Source organism: Mya arenaria, chromosome 2 (assembly GCF_026914265.1).
Source record: "Mya arenaria isolate MELC-2E11 chromosome 2, ASM2691426v1".
NCBI classification, from domain to species: Eukaryota; Metazoa; Mollusca; class Bivalvia; order Myida; family Myidae; genus Mya; species Mya arenaria.
The window spans coordinates 18,360,945-18,381,458 of record NC_069123.1 but is presented as its reverse complement, the minus strand read 5'-3'; the positions used below and the strand labels follow the sequence as shown (position 1 = coordinate 18,381,458).

At 33.9% G+C, this 20,514-nt stretch overlaps 2 protein-coding genes across 3 annotated transcripts in view; one reads left to right on the top strand and one right to left on the bottom strand.

The window, feature by feature from the left end:
• Positions 1-7,585, top strand: part of LOC128205907 (serine/threonine-protein kinase/endoribonuclease IRE1-like) — a 34,915-nt gene extending 27,330 nt beyond the window's left edge. The window contains exons 17-20 of the mRNA XM_052907967.1: positions 226-495; positions 924-1,047; positions 2,094-2,161; positions 3,677-7,585. Coding sequence (XP_052763927.1) covers positions 226-495; positions 924-1,047; positions 2,094-2,161; positions 3,677-3,892 — 678 coding nt within the window. The 3' untranslated portion in view covers positions 3,893-7,585. The remainder of the gene's footprint in view (positions 1-225; positions 496-923; positions 1,048-2,093; positions 2,162-3,676) is intronic.
• Positions 7,586-16,112: 8,527 nt separating this feature from the next.
• Positions 16,113-20,453, bottom strand: LOC128218895 (uncharacterized). 2 transcript variants are annotated; one of them, XM_052926658.1, is made up of 3 exons: positions 20,371-20,453; positions 18,750-19,248; positions 16,113-18,348 (listed from the first exon to the last, which is right to left on the bottom strand). In XM_052926658.1, the coding sequence occupies exons 2-3, from the start codon at positions 19,195-19,197 to the stop codon at positions 17,735-17,737; spliced, it is 1,062 nt and encodes a 353-aa protein (XP_052782618.1). In that variant the 5' UTR covers positions 19,198-19,248; positions 20,371-20,453; the 3' UTR covers positions 16,113-17,734. The 2 variants fall into 2 exon arrangements, with proteins under 2 accessions (XP_052782618.1, XP_052782626.1); XM_052926666.1 differs by lacking the exon at positions 20,371-20,453 and adding an exon at positions 19,939-19,983.
• Positions 20,454-20,514: the final 61 nt, after the last annotated feature.

The window sequence follows — 20,514 nt, the reverse complement described above, 5'->3', positions numbered from 1 at the left end:
TTGCTTATTTATTTTTTTACTTCTCTCAAAAACTTTATATGTGTTTGAGGTCTACTCTTTTAAAAACTTAAATTTAATTCTTTATTTCACAGATGTTATAGTCCTTATTTCTATATAGTAGAATTCAGGACCATTTATCATATCACAACCAGTGATACTCCTTATTAAGATGGTGGTGTAGTGGAGGAAATCCCATGCAATGATAGCTCTAGTTTTCTCTTCCAGACATGCGCAGTGGACATTTTCTCAGCTGGCTGCGTGATGTTTTATGTTTTAACCAAAGGCAAACACCCTTTTGGACATTCTTTACGACGTCAAGCCAACATCCTAACAGGGGACTTCAACATCGACAGTCTACCTATGACAGATTTCTGTGTGAGAAAAAAGCTTATTGAAGATATGATCGACTTTGACCCAGATTCAAGACCCACAGCCAAAGCTGTTTTAAAGCACCCTTTCTTCTGGAGCAGGGAGAAACAACTTGGCTTCTTTCAGGTTCGATAATTTTATATGTTTTTCCCCATTATACTGACAACTTTTATAATAATAACTTTTTCTCCTTAGTCAATTCTGTCATCATTGCATATTTATAAGACCTGTATGAAACATAAATTGTTGGGTTCTTAAGTAGTGTTTAGCTTATTTGTTTTTCTATAACAAGTAGTTGAGGCATTGTCTTGGCTTTTGTGTTGTCAGCAGCTTGGCAAAAACCAGAAGCCAAAACTCCACAATGTTTTGAAACTTGGTACACATCTTGGCTCGGCACTCTTTTTTGGTAGGAGAAGGTAAGAAAGTTAACGTAGAGCATAGTGTTAATCAAAGAAGTTAAAGAAAGCCTGCCAGATGGGGTCAGCAGATTGGCGAAATGAAAACTCATAGAACAATGGCCTTAAAAAGCAGCTTGAACTTGTCTAATTTTACAGAATGTGAGCGATCGTATAGAAAAAGACTCGGAGGAGAGTATGGTTGTCAAGCAACTAGAATGGGGCGGGGATAGAGTTGTGAAGGGAGATTGGAGGAAAAATATCACCATGGAACTACAGAATGGTAACTGATCAAGGAGGTAGTTTTTAGAATAAAACTGGAAAGATTTGGTGTAATAGAGCAGATACTGACAACCTGAATATGTATTCACAGGGCTTTTTCTGCCCATTTTGGGAAAAAGACCCTAGACATTTTGGGAAATTTTGTGTCATGAAAATGCTGAAATTGGGAAATTTTACAGTTAAAAGAAAAAGCTGTCTAGTCTCCTGCGAATTAAGAAATGATTTAATATTAGTTTATTTTCCCTTTAAAAGACCAAAAAAATATCAATCCTTGGGGTGTAAAATATATCTATTGCAATAAATCATGACAGATAATATTTATACTGATCTCTGAATGTAACGAAAATCAATGATTTCCGAGTTCAGTTATCAAAAAAACTTTACATCACATAATTTATTAGGATGTTGAAAATGAATGAACCAGTACAGGTAAAAATACTTTCTAAAAAAAAAAAAAAAAAAAAAAAAATTTTTTTGTTTTGTTTTGTTTTTGAATTTTTTTCTAAAAATTGGGAAAAATATCTTACATTTCGCTTTTGGAATGGGTCTGATAGTCGGACCCGTGGGTACTATAGAAAAAGCCATGAATTCAAGTCTAGTAACATAAGAGTTATAAGTCAGTATTTTTCAACTCTTCTCTCAGAGATATCCCACATTCAGTTATGGTGGATGCATTTTGGATTTTTTGTAATAACCAAGCCCAAATTCCTCATCATACCTGAGGCTGAACAGGCTGAAATTTAATTTTATGAACAAAAGCATATTTTACCATGATTTTATTAAAAGTAATTTAAAAGACTGTTTACTCTTTTAAAGGAGAAATTACACTATTGAGATCAAAACAAAATTAGTGAGCTTAGCTTGATCTTGTTTTAGAAATTGGAGCCAGACAAACTGGTTTGAACCACATTCTTGTTTTCCATAGTGCAAACAGATGTTGATATGTTTTCACAACTCCTTCACATTCAAATCAATTGAGTTTAACCATGTGCATTCTTGTCATATTCTTTAGTCTTTTTCAAACTCACATACATGTTGTATTTACAGACCTGCGGAAGTTCAGGACTTACAAGGGCCAGAGTGTGAGGGATCTATTGCGAGCCATGAGAAACAAAGTTTGTTTTATACATGAAGTTATTTTATTAGCTCGACTATTCGAAGAATAAGGAGAGCTATACTACTCACCCAAGCGTCGGCGTCTGCGTCAGTGTCGGCGTCACCCCTTGGTTAATGTTTTGCGTGCAGGCACACATAGGTTAATATCTCAGCAACTACTTGAGATATTGCATTGAGACTTGATACAATGGTACTCAACCATCCAACCTACTTAATTAACCAAGTTAGATAACTCTAGTTTGCATTTAATGCAAATAATTGGCATTTATTATTTGACTTAGAAATTCTGGTTAAGGTTTTGCGTGCAGGCACACATAGGTTAATATCTCAGCAACTGCTTGAGGTATTGCATTGAGACTTGATACAATGGTACTCAACCAGCCAACCTACTTAATTTACCAAGTTAGATAACTCTAGTTTGCATTTAATGCAAATAATTGCCCTTTATTATTCAACTCAGAAATTCTGGTTAAGGTTTTGCATGTAAGCACACATAGGTTAATATCTCAGCAACTACTGGATGAATTGTATTGAGACTTTATAAAATGGTACTCAGCCATCCAATCTACTTAAATAACAAAGTAAGATAACTCTAGTTTGCATTAAATTCAAATAATGACCCCTTTTTTATTCAACATAGAAATTCTGGTTAAGGTTTTGCATGTAACCACATTTAAGTCAATGCTTCAGCAAATACATTATGTATTGCATTGAAACTTTACACACAGGCTCCCAACCATTTAACCTTCTTAGTTAATCAAGTAAGATAACTCTATCTTTCATATTATATAATTTTTGCCCCTTTTTTATGCGTCTTAGAAATTCTGGTTAAGGTCTTGCATGTTAGCACAGGTAGGACAATATCTCAGCAATTACTTGATGTATTGCATTGTGACTTTATACAATGATATTCAACCACCCAACCTAATTGAATAATCAAGTTAGATAACTGTGTTTTGCAAATAATGGCCCTTTATTATTACACTTAAAAATTCTGGTTAAAATTTTGCATGTAACCACATTTATGTTAATATCTCTGCACATCATGTATTGCATTGAAATCTAATCTAACAGTAATCCATGCATGTTTCGCCAAAACTTTTCAATCCTTACACTGAAAAGCGGCGGAAAAGTCGAGCGCGCTGTCTCTGTGACAGCTTTTGTTTTACTTTAATTCTGTTTTATTTTGGTGTAATTAAACAATCTTTAGGAGGTCAATTACCTATTTTTTACGCTATGCACTACTTATATAGTCAAAGACCTTTCTCTCTTTCCACTTTTAGCAATTGGGACTATTTTTGCATATGAACAGCAAAATGTATTGCCATTTATGTATGTTGAATTATGTATCTCAGCACCAAAATGACTTCAGTTGTTTTTATAACAAAGTTTCCAGTATTATATATTCTGTACTACCATTTCAATAATAGACTAGCATAATATTTATTCTCACTCAAACTTAGTCAATATTGTTCATGTTAAAATTTAGAATAATTTTAAATGTCTTTCAACAGAAACATCACTACAGAGAATTACCAGACGAGGTCAAGAACTCTCTTGGAACAGTGCCAGACCAGTTTGTCATGTATTTTACGTCACGATTTCCCCGCCTTCTCATTCACACATACCAGGCATTAGAATGTTGTGCTCATGAACGTGTCTTTCAGCAGTACTATGATGAAAGTAAACACTCCCTGTTATGCGATCATTCTATTAAAGATGTGAGATGATTTTTTAAGGTGTCAGAGTGAATAATTTGTGTTTGTGGGTATTTGATATAAGATTGAGTTTTTAATCAAGTGTTAAGAATGTGGTAGATTAAGTCAAGAAGAATAAGTGACAGTGTTTTAAGAATGTGGTAGATTAAGTCAAGAAGAATAAGTGACAGTGTTTTAAGAATGTGGTAGATTAAGTCAAGAAGAATAAGTGACAGTGTTTTAAGAATGTGGTAGATTAAGTCAAGAAGAATAAGTGACAGTGTTTTAAGAATGTGGTAAATTAAGTCAAGAAGAATAAGTGACAGTGTTTTAAGAATGTGGTGGATTAAGTCAAGAAGAATAAGTGACAGTGTTTTAAGATTGTGGTAGATTAAGTCAAGAAGAATAAGTGACAGTGTTTTAAGAATGTGGTAGATTAAGTCAAGAAGAATAAGTGACAGTGTTTTAAGATTGTGGTAGATTAAGTCAAGAAGAATAAGTGACAGTGTTTTAAGAATGTGGTAGATTAAGTCAAGAAGAATAAGTGACAGTGTTTTAAGAATGTGGTAGATTATGTAAAAAAGAATAAGTGAAAAAATGTTTTAAAATTGTGATAGGTTTAGTCTAAAAGAAATTTTCACGTGCATTAATTTGTTGAGTCAGCAAATGGGGTAAATGACAAGTTTGCCCGATTCTGGGGACCAATTGATCAATGTTTGCTGTTTGTTAATAGAACAGGGGCAATACTTCATGGCAACATTTTTCATAGGCAAATGGACATTTCATTTGTGGTTTTTATGTGCTTGTATGTGCATTTAGATCGAGAAATAGAAGACTATGAAAAGCTCATCATTGTTGGGCAAGTAAACAGGGATTTTCATTTGCCCAAGCATAGATTTTAAACCATCAAAATTACAGAAAAGAGTTTGATATCATTTTTCACTGTATTAATGCTTACCTAAGCACTGTCAGATGCAGTGTATTTGATAAATCTGAATCATCATCTTTTTTCAACATCACTTGGATAATACAGGGAGATTTAATTTTATTGATGTATATTTATATTATTTAAATTCTTTGGTCTGACTTAAAGGGACTGTACCCCAGATTGGCACCAAAAAAAGTTTTTTTCTGTAACGAATCTTCGGACAATTATCTAATAGAATGTGTTACGCTTTGATATCATAATTGTAAAAAAAAAGTACTAAAATGTAAAAAAAAAATTGTGTCAGAGAACGGGTTCGAACCCGTGTCGCCAAAATTGCAGTCCAGCGTCGTATCCACTGAGCTACGACGGCTTACTCTAATTGGGTGACATAATTAAGCTATACACCTACCTCGGTAATATCACGTGATAACACCGACTAGCCAATCACGCATAAGGAATGAATTCTACCTGGTAGACCTACCCAGTAATCTTTTTTAATGGAAAAATACGAAATAACTGCTAAACTTAAATAAATTGTAAACTATGTGGTACTTCAGTTAGTAAGTTTCAATGCATTGTACACATCGATGCCAAGTTTGTCAGTTTTCGACAATTTTCTCTTTTTCGCTATTTTATAATACGGAGTACAGCCCCATTAATATGTTGTTACAAATCAGTACAAAACACGTGGAATAAAATGCAAATATCAAATAGTGCAAAATGCCATCATTTATCACAGAGAAAATACACTTGCCTGAACATGAGTTTTACCAGTACTTGCCATGTGTCACGGCAAAGCCAGTTACCTCGCAGACAGTAAATACTAACTGATTGAAGAAACATAGTTTAATAAAAAAAAAATAAGCAGGACGTTAGGGTGTTTGTGAATTGCAGATGTGTACAAGCAATTTTAATTTTTTTTGTAGCAGAGAGCATTACTGACAAAAACAGATATATATATATATATATATATATAGATAGATATTCTTGTAACTATATGTGTATCAGTTCTAGGTAGGGGAGAAAATCTTGCAAACTGTAGATAAAAGGGTGAGGTTTGGATTGTATACATGTATGTACATATTACTTGCTGGTGTTTGTACATTGTACATGTTACTTGCTGTATCATACTTATGCACAATTGTTTGCTATACTGTTAAAACTGGCAACTCAGTTTGTTGGCCTTGGGATATTGAATTTAAAATACAATCTATAGTTCGTCATTTAGTTGATAAAATGTACTGCATTATAACCTTTCTGTTTTTAAAGAAAAAAGTCAAAGAATTGTCATAGCTTTGGTGTTTCTGAATTACTTGGCTTGATCTCAAAACTTGTTCAAGACACTCACATGAACTTCAGTATTCATGTTAGCAGCAGTATGTGTTGTAGCAAGGCACATAACCCATGCCTCAAACATTAAGTGTAATAGCTCTGGATCAAATGTAAACAAGACGAACTAATGCCAACACTTGTCTAAGGTTTCTTTCAGTCGAACAAGTCATGGCCAAGGTTAAAGGTTTTTTGCAAGCTGAAGAGGAAACCGTTGCCGATGACACACAAAGGCAATCACAAAACCTCAACTGTTTTACCTCGAAAAACAGACAAGCTTAAAACTGATAAACCTTGGCATCTGCTTGATGTCCTCATGTTAGGAGGCTTTGCTTATTCTTAATCTAGTAAATTTATAATTGTAACAACTTTGAATGTATCCTGGTTTAGTCCAAGGGCTGGTTATGGATTGTATAAATTTCCTTTATATGTTGGGAACACCGTACTCTTGACATCATGTTAAATGTTACACTCTTGACATCATGTTAAATGTTTCACTCTTGACATCATGTTTAATGTTACACTGTTGACAATAAATCCATGTCTTTTAATCAAGGTTTATGATTGTGAGTCGAGTTAAAAACACAAAATAAACTTGAAATATGTTATGTAAATATGTATTTATTTTATTGTTTTTGAGGATAAGACATTCCGTTTTTATCAATTTACATATACTATACATGAACACAGATTTTTGTGCAATAGTTACTAAGTTTTGATTCAAAGGTTCTTTTATCAAAATAACTTATAATTTATTGAGTTCTGGGTTAATTAGTTAATGTATGGGAAAAGGAGACTTTGTGGTGAAATTGTTGTGTTTAATAAAAATGTATGCATGTTTAAAGGGCATTAATGATTATTGCCTTTATCTCTCATAACCACTATTTTTCTTACCAAAACTGGTAATGATGCACTGGCAGGAATCAAGGTACTCACTTCTTTAACTTCCTTTATATCAAATGGTACATGTAGTAACTATATGAGTGAAGGCCATATGTGGTCAACAATATTGCAATAGAAGTGCAGAATCAAGGCCACTGGAAAGGATTGTGCTGGGTAACCTATCAATGCATATCAATATTTTATGTAAAAACATTAAGTAAGACAACGTGCAAAATGAAGCTATTGCTTATCATAACCATAGCAACATGTTGAAATGGCCGGTTAGTTTTCACTATTACACATTTACTAATATAGGCGTAAATTAGTATGGTTACCTCCAGGTGAAATGGGTTTTTGTAGTTCTTAAGGAAATGTTATGTGAACCTTTATATATTTTTGAACCTTGATCTTACAAATATTTATATGTTTTCATAAAATGAAATTATTTACATCATACTTCTTTACTCTCAACATTATGTTGCTTTTGCCATTATGGTTTATTTCATGTTACTCTAAATCTGTCCATCATTTTACATCACGTTCACTGTTTATATTCTTTATATTTGTAATAAAGAAAAGGAGATTCACAGTGTGTTTCATTTATACTACCTCCTATGAAGTGCAGGAATTGTCATTTAGTCCAAGAGAAAACATATTTTTATTCTAATCCCACATGCCCCTGTCGGAAACTCTGCTTTCATTTGAAATTTGGCTTCAGCTGACGTAACTCAAACTGAAGTCTTGCTTTCATATACATAAATGTCTCATGAATCATTCAATCTACATTGATTTGTGAATATGCCTAGTAAAATCACACAGGATGATGGTCACTCGGACTATATACTGGATCAAAAACTTCTGCTGTTCTGATAGATCTGCTGAAATACACATGGTGGATTAGGATACTGGGTACATGTTGATTTCATTCCTCTTGATAGGTTGACAGCAAGTTGCATATGACCATTCAACGACATGAAAGATGACCATTCAAGGATGTTGACATCACCAACAGTGATATTCTAAGGAATGATTTATATATTTACACCTCGACTTCCATTCCTTAAATGAACTGCCTTTCAGCAATTGCATTTATCAATCGATGAACACAACATCTTTGGATATGTTCGGATAGCAATTCATTGCATGACAATATACATGCAAATTTTTTATTTTGTTATTGTTTGTTTTGTATCAGCAGGTGCCGTAAAATATAAATAAACATTTAAGAAAGTGTTAAATAATGATATGTTAAATGTATCGTTGCCATAAGTGTTACAATTTTACATCTTAAAGTTATTTCAAGTTGTTGATCTTTTCCCGCGTTATGGTGATGTAATTGATAAAACGTTTCCGGTGAAAGTCAGGTCGTTCTATTTACAGAATGGGTAAGAAAGGATTACTGAAAATTTTTCTTAAATGAAATGAAGTATTTTTTTATCAATTCTTGGATGAAATAATGCACTATCGGACTCCACACACTTTGACCAGCCCAATTGCGTTGATAGCCCAATTATGACATCAATCCCGCAATTCATTCCTTAATTAAAATACTGAGTTTCATTTGAAATCAAGTTATTAGTTTAGCGTGGAGGCCCATACACAAAGTTGATTAGAAAGGCATGTGTTTTAAGATTTCAATCCAAGCGAATTCTAGAGTTTGTAAGTCATGACTATTTTGTATGTAAAAGGTATGGATTGTTTAGTATACATGTATATGAGTATTCTGCCACCCTTTTGAATACATCTATTTTGAAAAACAATAGTCAAGTACCTTATAAATCAATCTTTATCATCATTTCCATAATATCAGAAATGTCTCACACAGTCCTAAAACATCTACATTGTATTTCAAGTATCAACAGTTAAGTAAGCACTTGATCTCATCTAGGCATTACCAGTAAATACTGAATATTAAAAATGAAGTCATGCATTCTTCTTTTATAGAAATTGAAAGTTGTACTATTTTAAACATTTCTATCACAATCGTGCATTCTAGTAGAACATTGCTCATCAGTAGCCGATAACGACACGTGTTTTAAAGACATTAAGTATCATTAGAATTGGTACATGCATCTTTGTAATGTTAATTTGCAGAATACCAAATGCATTTGGAAAATGTCTTGGTGAGTTCCTAGCGTAAGGCATAGATGTTGGCGGCATTCTCTTGTTGTGTGATCATTTCTCTCACCGATTAAACAAACAACTTCATTTACAAATCCAATGACTGTTTCTGTCATATGTCCTCTGGTATGACTGCAGCTAGTCTGTTCCCCATTCACAATGAGGTGTTTCATTTTAAGCACCTCAATGTAATTGTCTATGCATTTAAGAAGTGCCACAGTGGGACAGATGAAGATCTTTTAGGTAAAAATAATTTCTCACTGTAACAGTTCGTCCTTGAACATGTAGGACCTGTAGATGTTCATTCTTCTGGATGAGGTAGCTTGCTCACTACCTGTTGAAACCTAGTTGATGAATACCTATGATGCCCATAACATCCACATCCTCTGAGAGCAGTGGTGCACATGTTTCCTGTATGGCCTTGACCTTGTGAGCTAAGTTTCAAGGTAACCCGGATCCCTAGCAGTATCCCCAAGGTCACAGCTATGGCGGTTTGCAGCATAATTTCAAACCAAATAAATACTTACTTTCATATACACAGATGTGGATGTGGTGTTTATCTTGGAGTGTAGCTGAGTTACAGTTGTCCTCAGTCGTGACTTTACCTCAACTGTGGATGCCAACACACGTTTTCAATTTCTTTCAATATGAAATCACCTCCGATGGAAGTTGCAAGCCATTCTGCATTTGCAAGTCCTAACGTACCGGTTTGTGATGTCATCATACTTCTGGTCGATCCAAATGGACGTGGAGAGAAAAAAGTACAACGGTAATGGTGCGTGTTGGGAAAGTCATTAAATATTCATACTAGTTAAAGTAGGAGTTTTATCAATTGTGCGACAGGAGACTCAGCTTCCTGCCATCCTCTTCAGGTTGTGTATTGGGACTTGTTTACCGTAGTGTGCACATAGGCAACAACTTTTCCGAGACTTATGTTAAAGTTTTATACTGTCCGATATTGACTTTAATCTTTTCACTATAATATCAGCTGATTATTTACTGTCCTTGCCAAGTTTCCCAGTTTTCTTTTCAATATATTTAGTTTTAATCGTGTCATATTAGAGCATACATTTAAATGTGTTTAATTACAAGCACAAATATTCTTAACCTGCTTATTCTATTGGCCTAATGTACGCATGTAAGCATTATTTATATCTATTAATTGAATAATGAAAAAATGCAAAGTAAATTAATGATTTTTGTACTTTAAATTCCAATTTTAAACCAGCTTCCTCTGCGTTGCTGCAAGTCCAATCAAGAACTGATTAAAATCTATCATGTGTTGATTCTGTTTACCAACAGCACTCAACTTTTCTCTGTTAACGACTTAAATCTTTTACAACCTGTAAAAAGATTTATTCTATCTTGCTGTTTTAGCTATATTGTATGTTTTGTGTAAAAAAAAAAATTTACGAATCAAATTGCGTTTAGTATTAAGTGAATTGTGTTACATTTTTAAACTAATTTTAAATAAGTTGATAACTTTAACATGTACACATAACTTAAGTGTACCCGCGTGCACAATGAAAATAACAGACTTGTTTTGCTATCTGCCATGAATTTGGTATACTCTGGTATAATGTACCTAATGGGAATACAAATTTTATTTGGATGTCATTCTTTCCCATTTGCCAAGAGTCTGACAAGAATAAGTTTTATTTCAGTTCCATCAGTAGTTTTGAAGTTATTCTCCAGACACAAATATCATGACATGATTATGATTCTTGTGCACTGCACTTCCTCTTGATTGCCATCTATCTACATACCAAGTTTTATTTCAATCCCATTAGTAGTTTTGATGTTATTCTCCAGACAAGGGTGTGACGGATCGATGGATGAACGGACTGACAAAGCAGCGACTATGCTCCTCCTGGGGAGCATAAAAGTTGTCAAAAAGTCTCTTAATCATGCAAGATTAAATGTTAATGAACAAAGGTAGTTCAAAGAACAGTTTTCATCTAATTGTACATTCATAGAAATTACAACATACAAAATCACATTTCTTCTTTATTTCCCTCATAAAACATGTAACAACAAAAAACCTTATATATATATGATACTATAACAATACAACCATGCGTATATCAATAATAAAAATGAGGAAATAAAACTCTTGTTTCAGAAAACAAGAAATTGTAGTATATAATATTCAAATACTGCTTCAATGGTAGAAAAATGGCACATAAGTGAAGCATATTGATCTGCTCCAATATCTGCTCTATGGAGCTGCGTTCTGCATATTAAGTAGCTTGCAAAAAGTAGCACTGTACTTAATGAGTATTCAGAATATGTCATAGTTAATCTAGTTCTAATAAGCTGCATTTTTGCCTAACTAATCATAGTAGACAAAAAACAACAACAGAATATACAAATAGTTTCAAATTAACGCGAATTTTATCAAAATAAATATATGTATATAACTGTGTTAACATTTTGCCGCGGCCGGGGAACTAGATACTATCAGTTTATGATGGAATCTGGGTCTTTGGATTCGGTCAGGTTTATTCCTCAGATACTAACCAGGAGAACTTGTTAAAATTCGGAAAAAACATTGATCTTTTGGAGAAGCAATGAAATGCTCATTTGGCTTAAAATATCAATCCAAAATGTTTTAAATGAAATAACAATATTTCATTTTATCCTATAATCAATTTTTTGGTGATTGTAATTCATTCATAAGTATATGTTCTATGTTTCAATAGCCTTACCGGTAATCTCCTCTTACTTGACATTTTTTTATTAAGTTTGTTAGTACTATGTACTTACACAAAATAAATGGTTATGCGACTGTGTGGCATTAAACCCAATATTTGTGTAAGTTCATACTAACACCCTTTAACAATCACTTAATGCTTGAAGTATCGAAAGGCTTTGGACCTGCTACAATTTGTGAATATAGTCATTTAATGCCAATTGGAATGGAAAGTGTGTCAAGATTTCTCAGTTTGTCTCAGTAATTTAAGCAATGACCGTGAAAAAATATCCATTAGTATTTGGGTCTATACATGCAGTTTAGAAATATTGATCGCTAACAAATTTTAAGAGCAAAGAATGAAGATGAGAAGTCACTGCATGATGGAGTGGATGTGAACATGTGTCTGTTGTACTTTCAAATGAGATTGTTGGTCTTAATTGAACAATTTGAAATACCGATAATCTTAGAGAATTGTTACCAGGATTCAATTCTAACATAAAAGCTTAAAAATATAATGGCTCTATGTTGCTCACCAAATTAAATTGACTTGTCAACTAGTCAGTGGTTATTAAGGATGTTGGTAAACAGCCACTTTATGAGGCTACATACCAATTATCAAACGACTGGGCCTGGGGGTTTGAGAGAAAATTTTCAAAGTAATTACTAAATAGATATACAGAAAACTTAGTTTCCTGGGGTGGAGCCATTTTTCACCCCAAGGGTAATTATTTTAACAATATTATTAAAGGACCATTAAATGAGGCTGCATACAAAATACCAGGGGTCTGGCCCATGGGGTTTCAGAGAAGGTGTTTAAAGTTTTAAAATGTTGCCGCTGGACACAGAACAATGGACACAGGACATTGACCAATCAAAATAACTCACAATGAGCCCTTTGTGAGTAGGTGAGCTAAAAACGAAACCTTTTGTGCAAGAGGATGAAGAAACAAAAACACTAACACTTGATAACTGTGAATGATGTAGATAAGTGGCTTTTTAGGGTATCCATCAACAATAGGGGTTATCCACTGGAAGTATTCAAACTGCCTACCAAGTATAGGGTTTCCATGCCAATCTGTTCATCCGTTTTTGTACTTTACCTTTGACCATTGACCTCAAAACTTTTGGATTCAACTGCTGGTAATGACCAGCCTGCCTACCAAGTTTGAGGTCCCTGAACCCAAGTGTTCTTAATTTATTGATCGGAAACAGATTTCAAGCTAAACAACTCCAAGACCTTAACCGATTGACCTCAAAATAAATAAGAGTTCATCTACTGGTCATCATCAATCTGCCTGCCGAGATTGAAGTGCCCAGCATCTTTCAGTTATTCTTTGGAAATGGATTTTCTCCTCAAGAAAACCACAACCTTGATATTTGCCCCACTGATCTCAATATTGTCAGGGTTCATCTGCATGTCATGACCAACCTGACTACCAAGGTTGAGGTATCTGGGCCCAAGCTTTCATCAGTTATTGATCGGAAACAAATTTAAGCTCAAGATCATAAGGACCTTCCCCTTTGATCCACTGATTTCAAAATCAAAGGGGTTCACCAGCTGATCATGACAAACATGCATTTCTAGTTTGATGTCCCTGGGATCTAAGGTTCTTCAGTTATTGATCGGAAACAGATTTTCAACTCAATGTCATCACAACCTTGACCTTTGACCCACTGATTTCAAAATCAACAGGGTTCATCTAATGGTATTCACAAACATGCATATCTAGTTTGAGGTCCCTGGGATCCAGCGTTCTTCAGTTATTGATCGGAAACAAATTGTCAACTCAATGTCACCACGACCTCGACCCACTGAATCAAAATCAAATGGTTCATCTGCTGGTCATCACCAACCATTTTGCCAAGTTTGAGGTGCCTGGGCCTTATTGATTGGAAAGCATGGGGACGGACAAAAGGTTCAACTATTTCATTTATTTTCTAGACCGTTATTATGAAGAACGCTGGAAAAGAAATGCGGATTAAATCAAATGTGTAAACTGGTATTATAAGAGAAACTAGAAGCGCTGCAATGCAACGAAACCAGGTTTTTGTTATGGGCAATCAGAAATTAAAGCCAATTAATTTGTTGTATGAGCACGTTCAATCTGCAGCTTCATATAAGCTATATTCACACTAAGATTCCTCACTATCCATCAATTCTAACTAAGTTGTTGGGCAGAAACTTTTAGGAACAGTGACCTTGACCCCAACTCCCAAGCTAGCTCTTCACATAAGCTATAACCTTCGCTCTAAGTTTCATCAATATCGGTCAATGCTAACTAAAGTTATTGGGCAGAAACCATTTTTCTATTTTACGTAACAGTGACCTTGACCATTTTTCTATTTTAAGTAATAGTGACCGTGACCTTAGCCCCTCCCCACTCAAAAGCAATCCCAAGCTAGCTCTTCACATAAGCAACTTACACACCAAGTTTCATCAATATCGGTCAATGCTACCTAAAGTTATTGGGCAGAAACCATTTTTCTATTTTAAGTTACAGTGACCTTGACCTTAGCCCCTCCCCCCTCAATAGCAATCCCAAGCTAGCTCTTCACATAAGCTACATACACACCAACTTTCGTCAATATCTATCAATCCTAACTAAAGTTATTGGGCAGAAACCATTTTTCTATTTTTAGTAACAGGCGACCTTGACCTTAGCCCCACCCCCCTCAAAAGCAATCCCAAGCTAGCTCTTCACATAAGCTACCTACACACCAAGTTTCATCAATATCTGTCAATGCTAACTAAATTTATTGGGCAGAAACCATTTTTCTATTTTAAGTAACAGTGACCTTGACCATTTTTCTATTTTAAGTAATAGTGACCTTGACCTTAGCCCCTCCCCACTCAAAAGCAATCCCAAGCTAGCTCTTCACATAAGCAACTTACACACCAAGTTTCGTCAATATTTATCAATCCTAACTAAAGTTATTGGGCAGAAACCATTTTTCTATTTTTAGTAACAGTGACCTTGACCTTAGCCACACACCCTTCAAAAGCAATCCCAAGCTAGCTCTTCCCATAAGCTACCTACACACCAAGTTTCATCAATATCTATCAATGCTAACTAAAGTTATTGAGCAGAAACCAATGTTTGACGCCCCCCCCCCCCCCCAACGACAACCTCATTCCTCATTCTAATAACCCGGTTTTCGTTGAAAACCTGGTTAAAAATAGATAAACAAAATAATTAATGCTACGGTAAATGACTGGGTATAAGACGATAGGGGGTATTAGACGCTGGCAAAAAAATCCGTGAAAAATCTAAGAAAAAATATTTATCTATGTTTTGGGTTAAAGGACGCATAGAAAAAATGTCAAAATTGTCTGCCAATCTTGGCAACCATGTTTGTTGACAGTGACGAATTTATTTTTTTCGTGAAAATGGCGATGGTTATCTTTAAAACCATACAATGATAATGCAAAATATGTTCATTTTTATTCGTTTCATGTTAGGATAGGCACTGAAAAGTACTAAGTGTGACAATTTGTTTCTGGTTGGCACTGAAAAGTACCTTTTATGACTATTTGTAAGATTTCTCTCTGACGGTATATTGTAAACCATAACCTGTCGAGAATGAAAAGTAAAGTTATGCAAAAGCTTATATTGTACTGGTTTGTTCTCAGTTTGTTCACCTGCAGAAAAGAATAAAGAATGTGGAAAAGTGTGAAGAAACAAGTACATTATCGCATCAGTTTGTAGTATTTGTATTTTAAACGTCTAAAGGCAGTGCGAAATTTTCACACCTTATCGTACAACTGACAAAAAATATTTTAACAGTGCCAAACTTAGCTTTTTTATATGCATGTTTAATTATTGTTTTATTCAAAATAATATTTAATAATTTAAATCGTACAATATTTCAATTAAATTATAAACGTCTTACGATATACCGTATCCCGATCTTCAACTGCCGTTTTAACCCGTATATACTTGATCGATATGACGCGAGTAACGTCCCTTTCTACATAAATCTAAACAAACTCTCGGCCTGAAATCGACCTCAGAAAAAAGTTCAAAAGCTTGTTACTGGTTATTAGACGCAGGCATTTTTTTACATCGATATCTGAGGGAAAAAAGTGCATCTAATACCCAGTCATTTACGGTAGCATTATTTAAGAAAATGATGACTAACAAATTAAAGCATGGCATTAAAAAGGGTAATGTGGACTTACAAAGTACTGAAATTGCATTTTAAGAAGAAATGCAGACTAAAGAAATAATGTATAATGGAATTATGAATATCAACAAGTTGAATACCATAGGTATATGCACTAAAAAACCCTAAACAGATACAGGGGCTAAATTTATTTCACAGTAGTTATTTGAAATTATCTTAGTGTCATAAGTTCGGTATATTGATACATATTGTACATGTCAATTGTGTCAGTTACTCAATTTAAACACAAAGTTGAGGAAATAAAAATAACTAATTGGCATAATATTTATGACATTTAGTCAGATTTAAGATTATTGAAGATACAACTTTGATCCTTCAATGAAACAGGACCCCAAGTATATAAAAAATCACAGACAATAATGCGCTGTTTATAAATCACCAGATTATATCTTCATATACACCTACTCTGAGCAAAAGTTTTCAACTGAATGTAAACCTACATGTACTCTACTAAGGCACAAGGGATTTTCAACAAAAAATATCATTTGACAACATGTAAATGATTTAATCTTAAATAAATAAAATACGATGAAAAATGATTATACAAATTGTAAAAACCTCTTTGAGGAATTAATACTGAATTCTAGAGAAATGTAAAAAAAAACAATCAATACTGAATTCCATAAAACTGTTGATATGTGTATATGTATGTAAATAAATACAATGGAAATATATTCACCCAAATAAGGATTAACCACACAACATACAGTACATACATGTACATTGCAATTCATAAATCTCAGGCACAGAAACTTATCTTTACATAAAATCATGAACATAATACAAGCAACTATTGTGCAATTAATTGAAGTTAGTTTTAAAAAAATATTTCAAAAACATATCATGGCATGCAGTAATATGTAATTCGTGATATCATATATCATAACAGCATGAATTCAGAAACAGAAAAGCAACATAAGTGATAAAATCATAAAATGATAACGATTATTAACACATCACAAACAGAATTAAAATACAGGACAAATACAGTAAATAAGATTCAAAACGCAATAACCAATAGCCACCATGATTATTTTGGATTATGAAGCAAACGTGTCTTATGGCAAGTCCCTAAATATGTGATAAATGTTATTCAACATTAAAATTCAACCCTTGTAAAGTGTTAATTAAAAGAGATATAATGGTAGTCGGTTGATCAGTGGGGTTGTATTCCCAGTTGCTTGCATAAAGTTGCACCTCACAATTTTTTAAAACAGGCATTAAAGTGTGACCAACAAACGCACTTATTTCTTTAACATAGTATAGCGGAATTGGATTTAGTAATGTCATGTGTGTAGAATTTATTAAATACTTGTTCGTAATTATAAGCCTACAAAAAGAACCCCAATGTTTAAATCCCTCCAACATTATACAAATATTTAAAACTAAATTAACACAAATTTGAGAATAAAATGAAAATAACATGATTCCTGTGGATTTCGTTTGTATAAATAAACAATTTATCAAAAATATAATCTCTTTGGAATCAATGATGCCATGTGGAATGTATAAGATCAATACTGTAAGGTTTAGAGAGTATTCATTGTCAGATTCTTATCCATGCCTATTCGTCAAAATCATCCATATTTGGGTAAAAGATCTTGGAAAAGACCTGTACCACAATGTTATTTTTCAAAAAGGAATCTGTCTTCTACCCAATTTTAGTTTATTATCTAAATCAGAACCTTCACAGTACATATTCCCTCGCCATAACTCCAAAAATTAATCCTTCTTATTATTTATCATGCTTGTGAACTTCAATAACGACAGAGCCATTTCTTATAGCATCAAATCCGTTTGGCTCTTTCATCACTTTCAGATCTTCTGCTGTTGAGAAACTCATGATTTTTCTCAAATCTACTGATTTCTTGACAACATTTTCTCGATACTTTGCATAAATATAGCCAAGACCCCCAAAAACACTCATTGAGATTCCGACAAGAGTAGAAAGATTATGACTTACACCTCCAAACGTGAAAATTCCTATTAGGGTTTGAGCTAGAGCCTTTATTCCACCAACAACACTTGTAGTCAAAGCAGACGTCATGCTTGTACATAGAAATAAAGAATAGTTCAATAAACATCCTAAACTTATAGTGAGAAAAAAAACTAGTAGAAATGACAGGGATGAAAATTGTTCGTAACTCTGCATCTGTGATATTTCTCCATTTGCTAAGGCAAATAGTGCCAAAAAGGGCAGTGTATTGATGCTGTTAAGTTGAAGAGATTCTACTATAGACAACTTTCCATTTGTTGCTCGTTGCACGAGAAGCAGGTAGAGAGACTGGGCTATGTTACTCAGTGCACCGCAAGCATATCCAACTGGGCTGAATGTCAAGTCACCAAATCCTGAAAGATGGAAAAATGTACACATTTATCATGATTCAATGTATACAAGCATGAATACTTAGAGTGAACTGCAGTGACTGGTTAGACAGTTTTCTTCAACCATATAATTTATAAAAAAAAAAGAGTTTTATAAATGAAAATAAGAAATAAAATAGTTTGTAGCTAATATAACGGTAAATGATAGCTTGAGGAAATTGGGGTATATCATTACATCAAAACTTTGTTTGTATTTGAATCTGGTATCATAGTTTCTATCAAATATTATTACACAAGTCATATATCTTTTTCTTGACTGTTTAAAGGAATGAATAAGACTTAAAAAAAGAAAAGGATGGTTTCCTCATTACCTAATACCTTTATTAAAGTTTGTTAAAGTTTTAAAATGTTTGAAAAAGACTTACCTGCGAAAATACACCCAAGTGTAAGAACAAGTATTGATGATATTGTCAATTTAGATGGCCAGCCTTTTTTCAATATGAAAACTGATAATATCATTGTGACTAAAGGAACACATCTTTTCATTACTCCATAAAGAGCAAGGTTCATATGACTTAATGCACTGAGTGCTAACACAGAATTTATTCCATAGAATAAGGCAGGTAGTGCGAACATTCTCCCTCTTTCAAGAGTAAATTTTGGCATATTTATCACATTTATCAAGCTCAAGAGTTCAAGTACTATAATTGTAAAGCCCATCTGTGCCGCCATGATGAAAACGGGATAATCAAATCGAAATGTTGTCATCAAAAGCTTGTTGACGAATGCTATTCCAACTGAACAGGTGCCATATAACAAAGCAGCCGAAAATGATGACAAATTAGATCTTAGTTTCTCTGGTGGAGACGTCATGGTGACCAGGGTGTGTTTTAAGCAGTTGATTAAGTCAGTTTTATGACAGTTCTGAAAAAGAGAGTATAAAATGCATTTCATGAATATGTTGTATATGTAACTACAATTATTCTATATGATTCAAATAATCATCTACTATTCACAAGGGATTGTATATTTATAAGGGTTTGAAAGAAAAAATATATACAAGTCATGTTAATAATGTAATGAACAATATGTCAGACAAACTTATAAAAAAGGTTCCTCAGAGGTTCAAGAGAGACTAGAGCATTATGGCTGGTTATCAGCTTGTCCAAGATATAATGCATACACACTCTGACCAAATTTGATGATGATTGGACAATATTAGGCTTAGTCATCTAAATTAGACTTTTGGATGATGAACAAGACCGAAATCTTTTACTATTGCTTGGCATCAAATTTTTTAACAAGCCCGCTTTATAAAATTCAGAATTTAAGCAAGCCTGTATGACATTTTACCAGCGCAGGGCTTAAGGGCTTGTGTTAATTTTGACTACTGTAGGCCTTTAAGTAAATGAGCTGACAACGTACTGGATGCCGCCCGCACAACAGCCTGCCTTTAAGCTGCAGGCAAAATATAATATGTCCTGTTCTATGAATGGGAACATAAAAAAAAAAATGTATCGTGTGTGCAAGATTTACAGTTATGAAGGCCAGAACTAGCTGATATTTAAACAGAATCTTTATACACATGTTGCAAGGTACTATGCGTATAATCACCAATGAAGCCAAAATTAGTACACCATGCAGACCAGAATAAATAACTATGCAGCTCAAACTTTCCAAACGGTCATGAAGTATCATTGGAAGACGAAGAAATTTGCAGACACTAGGGACCAGACTGTGTAATGTCCAGCCCAGATTGAATGACTGAAATCAGAAATACCATATGGCCAAGATTCATTCAGTATTGACAACAGGCCATATCTTATGCATACAGAACAAGCAACTGTTGGGAGATGTTCCTACTTATGAGTTCCATGCCGATGTAAATCATTCTGACTAGTTACTGTATATCCGGAATCTTGTATAACTCGATTTACTGATTTTCTTACACAAGCAGTCGGTACAAAATAAAAAAACAGGGCGTTTTTTTGCGTGTTAAGGTTAGTTATATGTACAAACGCTACGCGCAAACTACACAATAATTACCTGGTTTGTGAGTGAGTAAGAAATTTGATTTTAAGTGTTATTTTAGAGAACGGTTGACGTGGTTGTTGTTGTTTACATGCTGGTTCCCGTCTGAAGAAGGGTACATCACTTCCGGTTCCCTGCCACAAGCAAGAAGGCACGTAA

Coding starts and splice junctions, on each gene's coding strand:
- LOC128218895 (XM_052926658.1), bottom strand. CDS start 19,197: ATGACGTCTCCACCAGAGAAACTAAGATCTAATTTGTCATCATTTTCG. Junction 18,349..18,749: donor ACTTGGGTGTATTTTCGCAG/GTAAGTCTTTTT, acceptor TCCATCTTTCAG/GATTTGGTGACTTGACATTC.